Below are 19,100 nucleotides of genomic sequence, written 5' to 3' on the forward strand. Positions count from 1 at the left end.
GGCCCATTGTTGCCATTTAGGACCTCAGGCCCAATGTTGACAGGTCTTCCAGTTATCAAGAGAATTTTCTGTGAAATGTCCTAATTTTAAACATTAGCAGCTAATGCAGTCCTACCAGATGCAGATAGAAGCTTCCCATAGGAGACCTCTTCCGTCAGTCTTTCCTGGGCCACACCTCCTGATGTGGAAGAGACTGTACCATTCCCAAGAAACCTGTTCCCTTCGGTGCCTTGAGCTCCTTCCCAGAGGCCTCTAGAATCACAGGAGCCAGTGCTGGACCTGCCTCCTGGACTAGGCTGTTCAGTGGAGGTTAGACAGCAGCCCCTCTGGAGAGACCGACCAGTGGTCAACCTTGAAGCCCATGTAGAAAAGCAGTGCTTGGGCGACCAGTATCTTTGGTTGCAGCAGCATACCATTGTGTCAGATTTCAGTGCTTGTTCTGTGCTGTTTCTCCACAGATCATCTCAGCAGGTGGGTGGGTCCCTCTGTGCTCTGCTTTCATGTACAGAGAAGGCCCTTTCTACCACACTCATCTCTCCATGTCCCCCAAGGCAGAGCTCCCCAGGTCCCCCCTGGTGACCACACCTTGAACTCTCTGCTCCAGCTAGGTTTGGTGAGTCCTGGCATGGCCTCTGGCATAGCCTTCCCTGTGCCATCATGGACATCATGGCTTCCTGACCGCTGTCTCCCTGGGGGAGAAACAGTTAGTGATGTGGTTTTCTTCAAGCTGTCTTTTAAAAACAGATACCAACCTAGATTCTTCATTGAAAAGTGTGATGAGATGGCCTGCCCATTAAAAAGTTTTCAAGTCTTGCAATATGGATATGCCAACAGTGTAGGAATTAAAATAAAATTTCTGAGACCAGAAGAGAAACCTCAACACAAACAGTAAAAAGCAGTTTATTCCAAACACTGATAAGACTTGAATATACCGCTTTAACTGCAATTTAGAGAGGCATTTTAGAACATTTCAGTATAACAAGTGAGAGATTACAGACTCCTGACTTGGATGTATGTGAAGAGTACCTTCTTTTATAACTGGTTATTTTATTTATTAGAGACTGGAGGGGGGAAAAATCAAATTAAAAATGGAATATGAAACAAGTGTTAAAATCGAGCAATAAAATCAATAGAAATTATTCTGATATCAACGGGAAAATGGTAACAAAATATTTTCAGATCATACCAAAAGTAGCTCTTCATGAAAAGGAAAAAATAAGTTTCAAATAGCAACAATGGACAGGCTTTTATGTAGCTGGATAATTCAATTAATGAAGAATGAATCGAATAGTGGTAAAAGGTAGACATTTCCTCTAATTTATTGGGGAAATAGTGACATTGACAAATGTCGATGACATTTTGATGAGAAGGAAAACTTGAAATGCCCTAAAATGTTTCAGTTCAGAGATGGAAAAAAAAAAACAAAACTGGATCGGTGTTTTCCTAAATTGGACAATTCTAAAAATTTGCATGTTCTTTTTTTTTTTGCCTGTCACTGCTGTGGCCTCTCCCTGCTGTGGCCTCTCCCGTTGCGGAGCACAGGCTCCGGACGCGCAGGCTCAGCGGCCATGGCTCACGGGGCCAGCCACTCCGCGGCATGTGGGATCATCCCGGACCGGGGCACGAACCCGTGTCCCCTGCATCGGCAGGCGGACTCTCAACCACTGCGCCACCAGGGAAACCCTGCATGTTCTTTTTGTTCATGACTTTTGAGGCTGCATTATCTTCCTGTTGTTGATGTGGAAAATGATGTTACAAAATCATTGTCTTATGAAGAAGGCATCAGAGTACACAGCCAAAAAGGTCGCACATGTCAGGGAAACATGTCTTAAGAGATGTGTCTGGCAGTTAATACAACATATTGTATTATTTTTCTGGATTTTGTGATATTTGTAGTATTGTTGTTTTGTTTTTAATTGTCATTGTTGTACTTTCTCACTCTGAAGAAATACTTGTTTTCAAACCTGATACTGTATTTTTCTTGAAGAGGGCCTCTCAGATCATCTAAGCTTTGGGCCCCATAAAACCTGAATCTGCCCCTGCCTGCAAGTGTTTCTGAATCAGGAGGACAAGCAGAAGCTTCCAGGAAGAAGTGGGAGGGGATTTTTTGATAGGGATCAGACACTGGCTGAAGGCCTTTGAGGAAAAAGAAGTAATTTAACGGACCAGGGTAATGTAAGGTGTTTCACCCTCTGGGCTGGGGCTTTGGGGGCAGTGCTACCCTCATGGCTGCCTCCAGCCAGGCCCAGCTCTCAGCCCAGCCCTCCCTCACCCTCCCCTCTCTCTGCCCTGTTGCCAGGTCTTCTCGTGGGCACCCTGGATGTGGTGCTGGACTCCAGCGCCCGGGTGGCCCCTTACCGCATCCTGCACCAGACCCAGGACTCGCAGGTCTACTGGACAGTGGCGTGCGGTAGGTGCCCTGAATCACAAGGGGTGCTGGGCAGGGCCTGCCCCAGAGAGGGAGGGGACACAGCCTGCATTCCTGCATTGGACACGGCCCACTGAGAACCTGATGCTGCCCCTTGTTCAGACAGCACAGCCCAGGCCAGCATCCAGCCTGTACACAGATGCAGGGCAAGCGGACATGGGCCCCATGAAGCCCTGGGTGCCTCTCTGAGGGCTTGGCCTTGGGCAATGTCCATGTTCTCCTGCTAACCTTTTCTCAAGGTGGAGACAGCTGATCATTATTCATGGACTACATATTTTTTTAATTCACCTACTCACTGAAAGTTATCTGTAAACCCCAAAATCAATACTTGTGGTACTTTTGGGATCATTTGTGGACATCTGTGGAAATGTGTGTCTGCAGAGCAATGAAAAATTTGAGTCACCAGACACACAGGTTCCCAGCTGAGGTAGAACAAGGCATCCTTATGCCTTCTTGTTTCAGCTCTCATACCATAAACATGTCTCCTTTTAGAAGTCCAAGCACCATGCTTTTCTCATTTTGTGTTATCTGTTGGTGACTTTGCTGTTTAAAATGGCCCCAGGTATAATGCTGAAGTGCTGTGTGGTGTTTTTAAGCGCGGGAAGCTGTGATGTGCCTTATGGAGAAAATACAAGTTAGATGAGCTTCCTTCAGGCATGAGTTACAGTGCTTCTGGCTTTGAGTTCAATGCTGGGGTATTAAAAATATATGTTAAATGAGGTGTCTTTAAGTAGAAAGACATATAAGACAAAGTAGTGTATTGATCGGTTGGTGAAAACGTTGTGACCAGAGGCTCGCATGAACTTAGCCCTGTAGCTCCCCTGGGAGCAGTACTGGCAAACTCAGTGTCCCAGGAGACCTTGTGGAACGTAACCACTGTGAATGCCGAGAATGGCCGGCAGTTGTCCTCCTCGGGGGACACACCCACCCTCCCAAGAGTCCAGGAGGAAGTCCCCTTTCAGCTGGGCCAGCCTGGCTGAGGTCCCTGGGATAAAACAGCAGTCATAGCTGGCACTCAGACAGCACTTCCTGCATGCCAGACATGTGACCCTCCCAACAACTCCAGAAGGTGGAACTTTGATTTTCCCCATTTTGAAGATGAGGAAACTGTGGCCCAGAGGGGTTAAATAACCCGCCCAAAGTCACACAGAACCACAGATCAGACCCAGAGCACCGGTTCGTGTCCACTGTGCTGAATATCTCTCTCTGCTAGAAGACACAGTGTCACTGTCCCCCAGGATAATGGTTTTCCTTGGAGACCTGAGAAGAGGTGATGGGAAGTGTTCACAGCTGGACTCCAGCTTGGGGGTTGCGGGGAGAGGTCAAGGGGTGAAGGCACCAGGGTGCCCAGAGTGGGGCACTTGCAGGAGAGAGGCTTCCTGTGTGGTAGGGCCCAGGGCAGTTGGTATGTGCCTGGGCTAAGATGAGACGCTTCACCCTAAAATGAGCCCTTGAGATGTTCATCTTTGTCTCAAGGTGTTCCTTCGCAGGAAGCAGGTGGAGAGGGGCCGTGGTAGTGAGAGCAGCCTCTCTGTGGGGAGAGAGGAGTGTGGCTACTCTGTGGGGCCTTGTGGGAACCCCACTGGTAGCATCAGGGCCTGCTGCTGGGGAGGGACCCAGCTGCACTGTGGAGCCCCTGCCCCGGTCAGGCCCCTGTGCTCATCTGCTCGTGCCCCTCTGTTTTTACCCACCACCTCTCTTCAGCTCTCCAAAAGCAGACACCTACTGACACCTGCCACTGAATCTCCACTCCTTAGACTGCCATGAAAGGACTTTCCGGGGTCTGCCTGCCTCCATTTCTGTCTTCCTCTCCCCACCAGCTCACACCTGGCCTTCGGCCAGACAAGACACTTGCAGGACCTGAAGTTCTTAACCGTACCTGTCCTGGCTGGTGTACCTACAGATCGCCCCACGTCCACTTTACCGCCTCCTGCTCTGTTGAGTACCTACGCAGATGTCACATCCTATGGAAAACCTTCCCAGATTCCCCAGACTCATGTACCTACCCTTCTCCCTCCTCTAGACTTGCCATGTCTCCACCGGCACTTTTGCACTGAAGGCTCACTGGCTCTCCCACTAGGCCAGCAATTCCTTGAGGGTGTGGGCAGGTTCTGCAGCTGGGCAGCCTGGATTAGCGTTACGGTGTGGTCACTTCCCAGCTAGGTGACCTTGGGCAACACACTCAACCTCTCTGTGCCTCAGCTTCATCCTATAAAATGAAAATAACTGTACCTGTCTCCAAGGTGCTCTAAGAATCAAATAAGATCATCCATAAAAAGTTCTGGAAAACAGAAATAGCACTTAATAATTTAATTAGCTATTATATTTTTTATTCCCAGTACCTAGCATAGAGATGGCATAGTTTCAGTGTTTACTTAGTGCTAAATGAAGATTGAGTTGCTTTTAACTAATAATTCTTTTAAGTGAATATATGTAAATATTTATAATTAAAGTGCAGACAGATCCACACAGGCATTGTGGACAAAATTCCTCTGTTTTAGGCTGCAAGGAACATGTGTGTAAGAGGGTTGCATCACATGCAAATTCAACTTCCAGATTCAAATGTGGGTTCTTAGCAAAAAGAGCAAGAAAGAAGGAACTCCCTTCACCTAACAACTAGACCTTGGCCTCTGTGCACTAGGGAAAGGAAGCCATAATAGATACCCAAAGGAAAATGAAAAAAAAAAATTTATGGATGATTTAGCAACTTCCAGAGGTAATTTCTATTTATAGTTACCTATTGTTATGACTATCACTGTGAGTTGTATGATTCTGAGTTTAATCATTTTCACATGGGCATCCTCCCACAGACCATGGGAGTGGGTCTTTCTGTGGAATTGCTTGTTAGGGTGGTGAGCCTCTTGGGTAAATATAAAGAAACAAATCACCCCTAACCAAGTCAGGCTGGACTGTGACATGTGACAGAGCAATGAGCAGATGCCTGGGCCAGAGGAGATGACAGGGACCAACTCAGCCTGGCCAGGGCGGGGTCAGAGCTGAGTCTTCAGCTGATGGAAAAGTTGTAGCCAGGTAGTGAAGGATCGGGTGACCAGGGATCGGGCACCCAGCAAGAAAGGTCTGTGGTCCACAGTCATGTTGGACTCATGTCTTTGCTAACGCTCCCTCCATGCCAAGTGTGTGGGCCTTCCGTGGTCACAGAAGCAACTGGGCCTTCTGGGTGCTTACAGTCCACAGACTGTCCCACCCTAGGATGCTGAAAAGGAAGCAGAGCCTTCACTCCTTTTCTTATTCTTGTGTTAATTCATTCAGAGAAGAGTTCTTAAGTGCAAAAACCCCATGCCAGACACATGAAAAGCCCCCAAAAGTGGGGTGCCAGAGGGGCAGGGGAAGCCAGGCCTGGCAGGGACTTCCCTCACCCCTTCAATTCTCCTCCTGGGGTCCCTTTTCCCAATTCCCTGATGGAGGCAGAGAAAACAGCTGCCTCACTCTTTGGGAGTGGCAATGGGCTGCCTCTCTGAGTTCTCCCATTTCCACTGGGCCTACAGTACCCACAAGGACCCCTCCCTGAGGAGGACAGGGACCCCCTCCTAGGTGGGGCAGACCCTGGGGGCCAGCCAGACACTGAAAGGGTCAGACAGGTGTTCCTGAAAGAGATGGGATCCAGGTTGGGATGTGAACTGGGATGAGGAGGAGGAGGCAAAGACCTGGGTGGGGCATCTGGCTTCAGAGGGAGGGATGGGCACCTATGGCCCAGCAGGAGACCAGCCAGCCAGAGGCCTGGAGTCCTACAGGAAGCTCCAGCTGCCATCTGTGGATGCCTAAATTCTCAGGAGAGCCACAGTCACCTATACCAAGTCTGACTGTGTCTGGTTAATCACCTGTACATGGAAGACCACATTAAGTCCTTTTATCTCGAAGAAAAGTAAGTAAGCAAACCTGCAAATGTATACACTATTTCTGGTAGGACACAGAGGAAACTAGCAGTCACTCTTACTCTGGACATTAGAGGGAAATTGAGGCTTTATTTTCCTCATGACTCTGTAATTCTATTGGAATTTTTTTATTTTGTGTTTTTATCGGGACCATTTATGACTTTTGTCATATACATAAAGAAGGAAAGAGTCAGCAGCTCAGAGATTGTGGTCACTCTGGTATATAGCAAACTAGGTCAGCCACTTTAATCTCTCTTGATTTTATGTTTAAGGCCTGGTGATTTTATGCTTTTCCTTTTCTTTATGCCACCAAACCTCTCCTAGGTTCTTCCCGCAAAGAGATCACAAAACACTGGGAATGGCTGGAAAATAACTTACTCCAGACGCTGTCCATCTTTGACAATGAGGAAGATATCACCACCTTCGTCAAGGGCAAGATACACGTAAGATTCACTTTCCACTACTGGTTCTCACTCCCTTCTCTGGGCTACCAGTGTTCACCTTTGTCATCTTCTATAACTTTCAGACAACACCGTGTAGTTCTTTCCCCCATTAAACAGAGATGGAAACGAAGGGTCTGATCTTCTTCTTTTAGTGTTGAAAGGGGCAGTTGAACTCATTGTATGCAGGCCCCATCTACTGGCCAGCCACGGAGTTTAAGCTTAGCTGGGAGTTTCCATTCTCTGCAAAGGGCCTCAGAGCAAATATGCAGATACACAACTCTGATAGCCAGTTCCGTGGCCAAAAGAGGAAGAAGTTGGAAATGACAGGATAATTTTAAGTATATTTCTATTATAAAACTAACATTACTTCAGAATGCACAGACACTTTGACCCAGCAATTCCATTCCTTGGAATTTACCCTACAGTGTATTCATATGTCCAGCATGACGTATATAGCAGGATGTTCCCTGCAACACTGTTAGCAAAAAGGCTGGAAACAGTGCTTCCCAGTCCCATGGTAAGAGAGGAAGCAGCTGTTCTTCCCTCTGCAAATCTAGAGGGCTCATGCTTGCTAACATAGCATTTATTGAGTATTTGCTTTATGAGTACTGCGCTGAGCACTTTATATTCGGGGGAATTGGTCAGTCATATGTGGTATTCTTAGTGGAATATTTTACAGCTAGCAAAATAATTATGAAGATTGTAGCAATGTGTGAAAACTTATCACAGTGATGTTTAGATTGTTTCCTCTTTAGGGAATAATTGCATAATGAGCGTTTATCTGAGTGAGTGAGTGTGTGTGTGTGTGTGTGTGTGTTTTTTTCTTTCTGTTGGATTATCACCTTGGGTTAGATTCCTCAGAGATCTGTTACCAGGTCAAAGTTTCATGATGCAAACTTACTTTGGGCAAGCCCTTGTGACTTCATTATGCCAGAACCTCCTAGACCTGGGCAGATGGCACCAAGAGTTCTCAGCAGTTCTCTGTGTACCTTGGGGTTCAGGGTGGGACCTGTGTTGCCTTTCTAGTTCCAGGAAAATAGACAAAGAGAGCAGAGGCAAGTCTTCACTCTCCTAATGAGCCAGCTGGGCAGTAATAATAATAACAGCAACATTATGGAATGTTTCCCTCATGCCAGGCCCAAACAAACTAACCAACAAAACAGAATAAAGTTCTAGATGAGTCAAAGGGAAAAATGGAAATTAGAAAATATTGAGGGAATCCCCAGGCCATCCAGTGGTTAGGACTTGGCACTTCCACTGCTGGGGCCCAGGTTCAATCCCTGGTCGGGGAACTAAGATCCTGTAAGATGGGAGGCCAAAAAAAAAAAAAAAAAAACACAAAACTGAGAACTGGACAATTATGGAAATACTACTGTTTATCAGAATTTGTGAGATGTAACAAAAGCAGCACACAGGAGGAAATTTAAAGCCTTACATTTTATGTTTTATAATGTGAGGAAAAGAAGAAGGGGTGGACATTAATGAGCCAGGTGTCCAATTCAGTAATTTAGAATGCCAGAGAAACCAGGAAATTAGAAAGAAAGAAATAGAGTTATCACAAAAAAATTACTATTCGCTGAAGCCTCAGGTTATAGTTAGCATTTTTTTAGCAATAAAATATTTTTTAATTAAGATAGGCACCTTGTTGTTTTAGACATAATGCTATTGAGTATCTAATATACTACAGTATAGTGTAGACTTCTATATGCACTGGGAAACCAAAAAATTTGTGTGACTTGCTTTAATGCGACATTTGCTTTATTGCTATGGTTCAGAACCAAACCTGCAATATCTTCAGGGTATGCCTGTAACAAAGGGAAGAAGTTAATTCCTTGGAAAATAAAGGAATGATACAGAAGAGCAACAGGTCCAAAAACAGATGTAAAATATAAACAAACCTGTGGCAAAAGTGATCCAGGACAAAACAGAGAAACCTCAAATAAGTAATGTTGGGAATGAAACATGAGAGCATCTATTTAAAAAGCAAGGTTAGGGGCTTCCCTGGTGGCGCAGTGGTTAAGAATCCGCCTGTCAGTGCAGGGGACACGGGTTCAAGCCCTGGTCCAGAATGATCCCACGTGCTGCGGAGCAGCTAAGCCTGTGTGCCACAACTACTGAGCCTGTGCTCTAGAGCACGTGAGCCACAACTACTGAGCCCGCGTGCCACGATACTGAAGCCCGTGCACCTAGAGCCTGTGCTCTGCAACAAGAGAAGCCACTGCAATGAGAAGCCTATGCACCGCAACAAAGAGAGTAGCCCCCGCTCGCCACGACTAGAGAAAGCCATGCAGCAACGAAGACCCAATGCAGCCAAAAATAAATAAAATAAATAAAGTTTTAAAATAAAAATAAAAATAAATAAAAGCGGGGTTAAGAAAAAAGAGAGTAAGGGGACTTCCCTAGTGGTCCAGTGGTTAAGACCTCCCCTTCCAATGCAGGGGGTGTGGGTTCGATCCCTGGTCCAGGAGCTAAGATCCCACATGCCTCGTGGCCACAAAACCAAAACATAGAACAGGAGCAATATTGTAACAAATTCAATAAAGACTTTAAAAATGGTCCACAATCAAAAAAATCTTAAAAAAGAAACAGAATGCCATAAACAGCTTTAAGCCCATAAATTGTAAGAAGTGAGACAAGATGGACACTCTTAAAATAATATGTTTTAGTTTCCAGTTGCTATTGTAACAAGTTATCATAAACTTAGTGGTTTAAAACAACACAAGTTCCTTTTCTTACAGTTCTGGAGGTCAGAAGTCTGAAATGAATCTCACAAGCTAAAATCAAGGAATTGGCAGGGCTGACTCCTGGAGGCTCTAAGGGGAGAATCTGTTTCCTTGCCTTTTCCAGCTTTCAGGAGCTTCATATTCCATGATTCTTGGTCCTTACCTTTCTCTTGAATGCCAGCAGCATGGCCTCTTCAGTCAACCAGTCAGTCTCTCAACGCTTCTGGGGATTGGGATGTAAACATCTTTGGGGGGGGCTATTATTTGGTCTACCACATAATATAACTTAAACTGAGACTCACAAAGAAATAGGAAACTTGAATATGCCTAAACTATTAAAGAAATTGAATCAGTAATTTAAAATCTGCCCAGTGATTTTTACAGTCCAGTTGTATCAGCCAACAAACAGAATCCCAACCCTGTGGGCCAGGCCGTTCATTCCCATTGGTGAGGACCATTACTCCTGAGTAGAGGCCAGCGGACAATGCAGAGGAAAATGCAAAGCAGAGTGTCAGCCCCTCTGTTCCCTGCTTGGGGGTCTCCCAGGTGTGGAGAGGGGACTGCCAACTGAGACCCAGGAAGGTGGCCTGAGGGACAGGGTGCCGTGATGGCCCACAGGCTGTCTGGGGCCCACCTTTCCACTGGTGGGGCCCCTTCCCCAACCTCCCAGTAGGTGCATTTGAGGGCAGCAGAAGACAAGGGCAGGGCCTTAGTAACAAGAAGGGTGCTTTGCCAGAGCCTCTTTCCCAGACATAGAGCTAGTTCCTGCGGTAGTGTTCTGGGGAAGCACCAGAGGCAGCTTGAGAGAGAGAAGAGGTTGGAGTTGCAGCTCCAGTGGTACTGGCTGTACTGAGATGGAGGTACACCTTACCTTTGGATCCTCACCCTAACTCCTGGCTGTTCTCCCTGCTCATGGATACAGGAATTCAAGGCTGCCAGGAGGCTCAGCAGAAGCAGCAATCTGGGCCACAACACTTGCCTTGAATTACTTTAGCTTATCAAGTCATCATCCCCCTGGAAAATCTGCATGTACATTTTGAGCCAAATGCGCTAAGAACCTGTTTTACCCCAGGAGGTTTGGGGTTGGCTCTGTGGCCCAGGGTGATGTCTCTGGGCACCCTGAGCCCAGTGAAGATGCTGGCGGGATACAGCATAGATATGCCCTGAGCTGGTTGGCCCTGTGGCTGGTCTCTGGACCCTGAGCTGGGTAGGTCCTGAGCTGGGTGGGTCCTGTAGCTGGTCTGTGGGCCTTGAGCAGGGGCAAGAGGCAGGAGCCCCCTGGTATGTGGGGGCGGGGGAGTATCAAGTACAGAACATCCTCCAAGACATTGTCACAAGAAATGCACGTCACAGAACAGTGCGACAGCAAGATCCCATTTGGGCAAAGAAAGGGGGGAAAGAGCAGATTGCATGTATTTGCTTAAAGGTGCATCAGTGCCAGCCTGTCCGGGAGGAAACCAACAAAGTGGCTACAGCAGCAGAGGAGATGGAGACTCCCTTCTCACTGAACACACTTTTCTACTACTTGCATTTTTTTACCATGTTTATGTATTATATTTTTCAGATATTTACATTAAAATAACTAAAATGTAAATTTAAAAATTCCCTTCTCTGATCCGGTAGAGATAATAGCTCAGGGAGTTAGGGGAACTTGCCCAGCATCTGTCTGTCCAGAGCAGACGACAGGCCTACCTGCTTGTGGCCCTTGGGCCAGCGTCCAAGAGTCCTGGGTCCCACCACTTGAGTTCCCTGTGGGAACCAGTCCCCTTGTCCTCCTACAGGGCATCATCGCAGAAGAGAACAAGAACCTGCAGCCCCAGGGAGATGAGGACCCTGGGAAATTCAAGGAGGCTGAGCTGAAAATGCGGAAGCAGTTTGGGATGCCCGAGGGAGAGAAGCTGGTCAACTACTACTCCTGCAGCTACTGGAAGGGCCGCGTGCCCCGGCAGGGCTGGCTCTACCTGACCGTCAACCACCTGTGCTTCTACTCTTTCCTGCTGGGCAAGGAGGGTGAGTGCAGGCAGCAGGAGTGCCCCCTGTGTCCCCCCTAGCCCCAGTCCCCCAGCTGGCCCCGTCATCCTCAGGGCATCCTCCTCTGCCCTCACCCTCGACTTCGCCTCTAGAAAGTGTACCGCCTCCCCAGACTGTCGAAGTTCCTGAGGGCTGTCCCTCCGCGGCCCCCGGATATTCTGTCCCCACACACCCACCAGAGGGTCTCCCCAGAACCTAGTGGCCCACGACCAGAACTCCAGACTTGAACCAGGCATCACCGGGCTCTTGGGGGCTCCTGTCATGTATACATCAACTAGCACAGTTCTTCACATAGTGACCTGCACAGGGCCTCCCCTCTTTCAAGTAGACAGCCAGGGCACCCATCATCCCTGAGCGGCTCCAGGTTATATGGTGCCTTGGACGTGTGCCCCTGCAGCCACCTGCTGCAGGTCCCTCCCCACAGGAGACCCTGGCCTCAGGACAAAAGGCAGACTCCCAGCCAGTGCACTCTGCTGCCATGTCGCCCCTAGAAAGAGCCCCCAGGGCTTTAGCTGCTCTCAGTGTGGCCTTTCCTGGGCCCAGCAAGGCCGGCTCCCAGCCATGCACACACACCTGTCACAACCTCCCCTGCCTTTCTCCCACCTTTGCGTCTCCTCCTCAGGCAGGAGCCAGTGTCCTCTCTGTGCTGGTCACACCATGTGACTTGTTCCCACATCAGTGCCCTCCCACTAGGTGGGACTTCTCAAGTCCAGGGTCTCAGCTAGCTCACCTCTGTTTGTTCATTCATTTCATCCTTTAGCCATTTGGTGGGCAAACCCAGGAGATTCTCGGGGCTGGGCACTGGGTTGGCCCAGGACGGCCCAGTCCCTCCTCGTGGAGCTGGTGTCCCAGCATAGCTAGGCTCAGGCATGGGTCTGGGGGGTGGGGAACGGGCAGGCAGTAAATGCTGCCCGCTCCCCCACATGGGTTCCAGGCCCAGGCAGGAGTCAGGAGCCTGCCTGCCCAGCCGTCCAGCTGGTTTGACCTGATGGTGTGCCTGTCCCCTCTGGTGTCCAGTGAGCCTGGTGGTGCAGTGGGTGGACGTCACACGGCTGGAGAAGAACGCCACGCTGCTCTTCCCTGAGAGCATCCGCGTGGACACCCGGGACCAGGAGCTCTTCTTCTCCATGTTCCTCAACATCAGCGAGACCTTCAAGCTCATGGAGCAGCTGGCCAACCTTGCCATGCGGCAGCTGCTGGACAGCGAGAGCTTCCTGGAAGACAAAGCACTGCCCAGGCCCCCCCGGCCACACAGGAACATCTCGGCTCTGAAGCGGTGCGTTGTGCCTCCCCCACCCCCAGCAGGGACCTGCCCTCCTCACCCTTCACAGGCTCCCTGCGTGGAAAGGGGGCCAGGTGAAGGGGTGGTTTTCGATAGTGGGGAGGGCACCAGGAGGTTCACGGAGGCGGCGTCCTGAAAATCCTACCGCTGACGCTGACGTGGAGGGAGTTCTTCATGTATTACTTCTCGAAGCCCTGGGGTGGGGAGGCTCTCGCAGGCTCCTTGGTCTCAGACAGGAAGCTGAGGCACAGGGAGGTAGAGAAGCTTGCCCCAGGCCCCAGTGCCTTAGCTCTAAGTGAGCAGTGGAGCCCAGGACAGGCGCCCCACCACGGCAGCCAGGGCATCCCCAGAGGCCTCTTCAGAAAGGCTTCAGAATCCCAGCTCAGGGTACACCGCTTCCATCCCGCCATGATGGACAGCTCTTCTCAGGACCCCTGGGCCCTGACCCCAGGCCCCAGGAGACAGCCCTGCACAGGTCTGAGGTCGCCGCCACCCTGTCTGTGGGAATTGGTAGACAGGAACGATTCACTGGGGCTGGCCCCTCCGGAGCACTCTGTTCTCGCTCTTCCGTTGCAGCTTAGGGGAAACCTGTAGGCCAGCCAGGAGCTCAGGGATTCCCTGAGCCCCTGGGTCCCACAGCCAGATTCACACCTGTGTGCGCAGAGACTGTGGCCTAGGCCCAGACTCTTGGGTGCACCTTCAGGACCAGAACGCTGTCCAAGGGCATTACCTTCCTGATGCGAGTGACACGGTGGCTTTCAGAACCTTCCAGAAAGAAAATGAGCAGGGCCGGACTTGATAGTCTCTGGCATTGTCCATCGAGGTGTGCCTGCCAGGCCGAGCTCAGGCTGCTAGCGGCCCCCATGGGGCTGGGAAGAGAGAGATGTTTACGAGAACAGGGCCACCGTAGGGGCGAGGAACAGGCTACCGGGCCCCTGCCTCACACAGCCATCGGACTGGCGAGTGTGCATTTCCATTAAGCAACAGCACCCTGTGTTTTTTTCTTTTGGCTTCAGCACGCAGCATGTGGAATCTTCGTTCCCCTACCAGGGATCGAACCCATGCCCCCTGCAGTGGAAGCATGAGTCTTAACCACTGGACCGCTGGGGAAATCCCAGCACCCTGTGTTTTAGTCTTGACTCCACACCTGCCTGTCGGGAGGCCTTGTCTGAGTTTCTAGGTGGGGCTGGTCTTCCTAATGAGAAGCGGCAGGGCGGGTGCAGGCACCCTCTAGGCACCACCCACCCTCAGTACCAAGCATGCTGTTTGTTGACCACTCTGCTGGTCATACAGATGTCCACGTTTTACTACTTGACCATTCAGTGTGCATGTGTTATTGAACTCTGAGATCCCTGGGCACAACTTGCTCACAGGAGGACCCCCACGAGCCTGAGTCCAATGTGGAAACCGAGGGCATGAGGCCGCCTTGTGAGTGTGCCAGCCCCAACTCTTGTCCGCTTTTCTATCTCCCCCATCTTGGTTTCACCAGAGACCTGGACGCTCGAGCCAAGAACGAGTGCTACTGTGCCACGTTCCGGCTGCCCGGGGACGAGCGCCTGGACGGCCACACAGGCTGCACCCTGTGGACCCCATTCAACAAGCTGCACATCCTTGGCCAGATGTTTATCTCCAGCAACTACATCTGCTTTGCCAGCAAGGAAGAGGATGCTTGCCACCTCATCATACCCCTGCGGGAGGTGAGCCCTAGGCCCTTGCCAGCTCTGCCCTCTCTTACCAGGGCATGTGGCCAGGTCCCCAGCCCAGGAAGCCCCTCAGGATTTAGTGATGTGAGTACAGAGGGCACATGGTGGTTCATGTGCTCCCCGAGCACCTGTCCTGTACCAGGCCCTGGTGGGAGTGGGTGCACTGGATGCCCCCTCAGGGATCAACCTCACCTGGTGGGGAGATACAGTGGGCTTTGGCCTGCCAGCAGAGCTCACAGTGGGACATAAGAAAACCTCAACAAGGACCCACACCTCCCTGGTCAGAGCCCAGTGGCCTCCTGCAGGTGAGTGTCCCCTAGTCCTGCCTCCTTGGGCCTTGCAGCTAGACTTTGGCAAAGCCGTGCTTTGGCTGCGCTTGGAGGACTCTGATCCCACCCCAGCCCCGTGTTACTCTCAGGGGCCACCTCACTGTTCCTCTCCTGACACCTGCCTTGGCTGTGGCTCAGGCTCTAGCAGAGTCGTCGGAAGTCAGCTGTTACCTTTCAGGAGTGGGGTCAGCTATCACCTGTCAAGGGTGGGGTTAGCTCTCACCTGTCAGAGTTATTTTTTCTCCAGTTTCTTGGGCTTCCACAGTGACTCTGGTAGAAACAAGGCCATTTGTCCTGTGCTGCCGTGAAGGTGTAGACAGTGAGGGAGAGCCGCCCACCCCTCCAAGGCCTCCTTTTCCTCATGGCCCAACAGGGCATACTGGCTGTTTAATTGAGCTTTAAGTGAGGTTCTTAAGCTATAAGTTAAAACACAGTATTTTGATTCTATTTAAAATGTAGAGCAGTGGGACCTCCCTGGCCTTTGTACAAAGCCCTGAAGTTGCAGGTATAGTTGCGAACAGGTGTGAGGTAGTGTGCTGCCTCAGTTTCCCCAAGGGAAGTCAGAGGCAAAGGACTTAAAGGAGCCACAGCTCCAGGCTCAGGGGCTCAGAGGTGGCTCTCCTTTGGCACTAGGTCTGTGGATTTGTCCTGGGTGCTGTACTGATCTGACCCTGAGCCCTGGGGGCTGGCAACAGGGTCATCTTAGGCCCAGCTCCATTTCTCCTGATGGGTTCCGACATTCCTGATGGCAGAGAGCTCTGGCTGAGCCAGGAAGCTCTTGGGATGGGGCTCTGCAGCTGGTCCTGATGGAGGCCCCTGCCCAGCACTGACCTCAGTATCCTAGCCAGGGGGCTTCACAGGGGCTCCTCACTCATGTGTCCACTGGGCTCTTGAATTTGCACTCCCAAATCTCAGCCTCGCCTCTGGAAGTGACACCCCTTCCATCCGTTTGCTGAGGTGGAAAGCGGGAGCCATCCTTGATTCTGACCTGGCCTCATTCCCACGTCCTGACCATGGCATGTCCTGTCAGCTTGCTCCACGGAGCATGTCCCTTCCTCTCTACAGCCACCATCTAAGACAAGCTGTCTGCTTGGCTCACCTCAGCAGTACCTTGTCTGCACCTAAGGCTTGAGGACCTATCCTTTAGATCCCATCCTTCCACAGCAGCCAACATAATTTAAAAATCTGCTCACCCTGGGTAGAATCCTCCGGCATCTTCTGTGATTAGAAGAATCTCCAGTTGCCTGCTGTGACCTGTAAGACCTTCAGTGAGCCACCCATCCCTAGTCAGACCTTGGCCCACACACAGACATGCAGGCGCGCACGCGCGCACACACGCGCGCGTGCACACACACACACACACGCACACGCACACACACGCGCGCGCGCACACACACACGCACACGCACACACACACACCACACCCTTCTTACTGCCCCAGCCTCTCCGGTCTTTCTTTGTCCATCACACCAGTCTGGCCCCCTCCTTGGGGTGGTTGCTGGCCTCTCCCCTAGCTCTTCGTCTGGCTGCACAGGGTCTCAGCTCAGTTACTACCTCCCCAGAGGTGCCTTCAACAGGAAGCAGCCCACAGGCCTCCCAGCTTGCCCTGTGGCCCCCACCAGTCCTGGTGACAGTGTTCATTAGCCTGCATGTTCATTGTTTGTACCCACCCTAAGCCGTGGGCCCTGCAGAGGTGCCCCCTAAAAGCCCATCCTGTGCCCTGCACACTTGTACTGCTCTGTTCACACACCTCGCAATCAGAACTGGGCCCAGGACGCACATCAGGAAGTGCTGAGGGAATGAGTGCTCAGGAGGGCTTGCAGGCAGGGCTGCTCACTGTGCTTTAGGGCAGGGACATGACTGTCCATCTTGGTGAAGCTGATCAGGGCCAGCAGCTGGGCTCAGGGTTTACATTCTGTGTCACCATCCTGATGACAGTCCTGCAAGGCTCATATGCTCACACCCATCAACAGCTGAAAAAACGAGTCTCAGACATGCACGTAACTCACACAGCAGCGAGCGGCAGAGTCAGAATATGAATCGGCCAGGCCTGGAGGGCCCCTCGTCCACTCCCTGCCCCATGCCTGAGAGAAGACGACCTAAGCCCACCATGCTCTCAGCTTCACAAAACCATCTGGCTTTACATCCCAAGATACAGACCCCCAAATGGTGTTTTTGTCTTCTCAGGTGACCATTGTCGAAAAAGCTGATAGCTCCAGTGTCCTGCCCAGCCCTCTGTCCATCAGCACCAAGAGCAAAATGACTTTCCTGTTTGCCAACCTGAAAGACCGTGATTTCTTGGTTCAGAGGATCTCTGACTTCCTCCAGAAAATGCCATCCAAGCCACCAGGCAACAGCAGAGCGGGGAGGAAAGCCAGCATTGTGGACTCAGCCCCAGAGGTGAGAGGGCCCTTCAGAGCAGTGGGGCGGGGGTCAGGGCCAGGAGAAGAGCCCAGGAAGCCCTGTGGTGCCTGCCTTGGGCCTTGGGTGGGGAGGGTCCTCACGTGGTGCAGGGTGGAAAACCTAACCCAGCCCCAGTCTCAGGTGTCCTGGCCACACACGTGATGCCTAGGGTCACAGCCCTCTCTGTACCCCGAGATGTGCCCCAGTCCTCCAGAGCATCACTGCTGCCTGCCTCAAGTCCTATTCCACATAAGAAGCCTTCTCTGCCTGGACCAGCCACCCTCATCTCTGTCCCTTATGAACTTCTGCTGCACTGAGAGCCACTCTGTTTAGGCCTGTCCAGCTTGTGTTTATTTACCTGTTGGGAGATTGATTTCTCCCATCAATCTTTCTTACAGGGTTACCTTTTAGTGCAATCTTTTTACTATCCCAACAATATTAACAATAATTCTTTAACATCAAAAACTTGTATTTACATTTCCCTAGATGCACATGTTCTTTTTACAGTTTAATCATTTGGATTGAGGTACACATAGGTCATACACATGTTACAGTGGGTTGGTATAATCCCTTTTTATCTATAGGTTTCTACTCCTCTCTCTCTCTCTTTCTCTCTCTCTCTCTTTCTCTCTTTCTCTCTCTCTCTCTTTCTCTCTCTTTCTCTCTCTCTCTCTCTCTCTCTCTCTCTCTCTCTTTCTTTTCTTTTCTTGCAGTATTTTGTTGAAGGAATTGGGTCATTTGTGCTATAGAGTTTCTCGCAGTCTGGTGTTTGCTGATTGCATCTCTTGGAAACACTTAACGGATTCTTTTGTGCCCTGTTTCTTGTAAGTTGGTGGTTGAGTAATGAGATCCAACTCAGATTTGTTTTCTGGTTTTTGGTTTTTGGTTTTTTTGTGGTACGCGGGCCTCTCACTGTTGTGGCCTCTCCCGTTGCGGAGCACAGGCTCCGGACGCGCAGGCTCAGCGGCCATGGCTCACGGGCCCAGCCGCTCCGCGGCACGTGGGATCTTCCCGGACCGGGGCACGAACCCGTGTCTCCTGCATCAGCAGGCGGACTCTCAACCACTGTGCCACCAGGGAAGCCCCCAACTCAGATTTGGATTCAATTGTTCATGTTGGGGAGTGGGGGGCAGGTCCACCTGTAGGCAGGATTGAGGTGCTGTGTACTTCCACCAACAGGTATGCAATACCTGGCTATGTGCTGTTACCGGTCATCGACAAGCATTGCCTAGATAGTTCATTAGGTAACTCATTAGGATTGCAAATGGGAGCACTCTAATTCTATCATTCCTTCTGTTCATTAGCTGGAATATTTCCATATAGAGAAATTTACCCTCAACAACTATTTGGTTACCGTGAGGCACAGTTCATATGGAAAAGGCAGAATAAATCTTTTTTTTTTATTCACCAGTTGTTAAAATGATGAACTGGTTTTCAAATATCCTCAGAATATGACCAATTCAGTTCTTTATGTTTACTTTTTAGTATAATTATGAACTTACAGATTTAAGCAACTTGATGTGTTTCAGTCCATGACAGTTATTATCCTCATTCCATCTGTGACCAGAGGAAGCTTATTCAGGTGACATCTGAGTCCTTTTGACATTACCCTGGCCACGTTTGATCACTTCCTTGCTTCTTGGTATCTTGGACAAGATATGTGTGCTATTATCAATCTGGATTTGTGAAAACACTTCATGATTAGAAGAGTCCGTATAAAAATCCACGTATCTGGCTGCTCTGGAAAAATCAGGGGCCCTGACATTACAGGGCCCACATTCCCACTGAGTGGCATTGGAGCTGAGTGGTGGCACGTACACTTCAGCTCCCCAGAACCCCACCTGGTCTGGGCCATGAAAGCCTTT

At 50.3% G+C, this 19,100-nt stretch overlaps 1 protein-coding gene across 2 annotated transcripts in view; it reads left to right on the forward strand.

Moving 5' to 3' along the window:
• Positions 1–19,100, forward strand: part of TBC1D9B (TBC1 domain family member 9B) — a 44,964-nt gene that overhangs the window by 1,045 nt on the left and 24,819 nt on the right. For both annotated transcript variants that reach the window (XM_079701677.1, XM_079701678.1), the window contains exons 2-7: positions 2,300–2,410; positions 6,646–6,764; positions 11,269–11,497; positions 12,536–12,794; positions 14,290–14,497; positions 17,020–17,232. In XM_079701677.1, the coding sequence (XP_079557803.1) occupies positions 2,300–2,410; positions 6,646–6,764; positions 11,269–11,497; positions 12,536–12,794; positions 14,290–14,497; positions 17,020–17,232 (1,139 nt within the window). The remainder of the gene's footprint in view (positions 1–2,299; positions 2,411–6,645; positions 6,765–11,268; positions 11,498–12,535; positions 12,795–14,289; positions 14,498–17,019; positions 17,233–19,100) is intronic.

This window comes from Hyperoodon ampullatus, assembly GCF_949752795.1.
Source record: "Hyperoodon ampullatus genome assembly, chromosome: 4".
Taxonomy (NCBI): Eukaryota; Metazoa; Chordata; class Mammalia; order Artiodactyla; family Ziphiidae; genus Hyperoodon; species Hyperoodon ampullatus.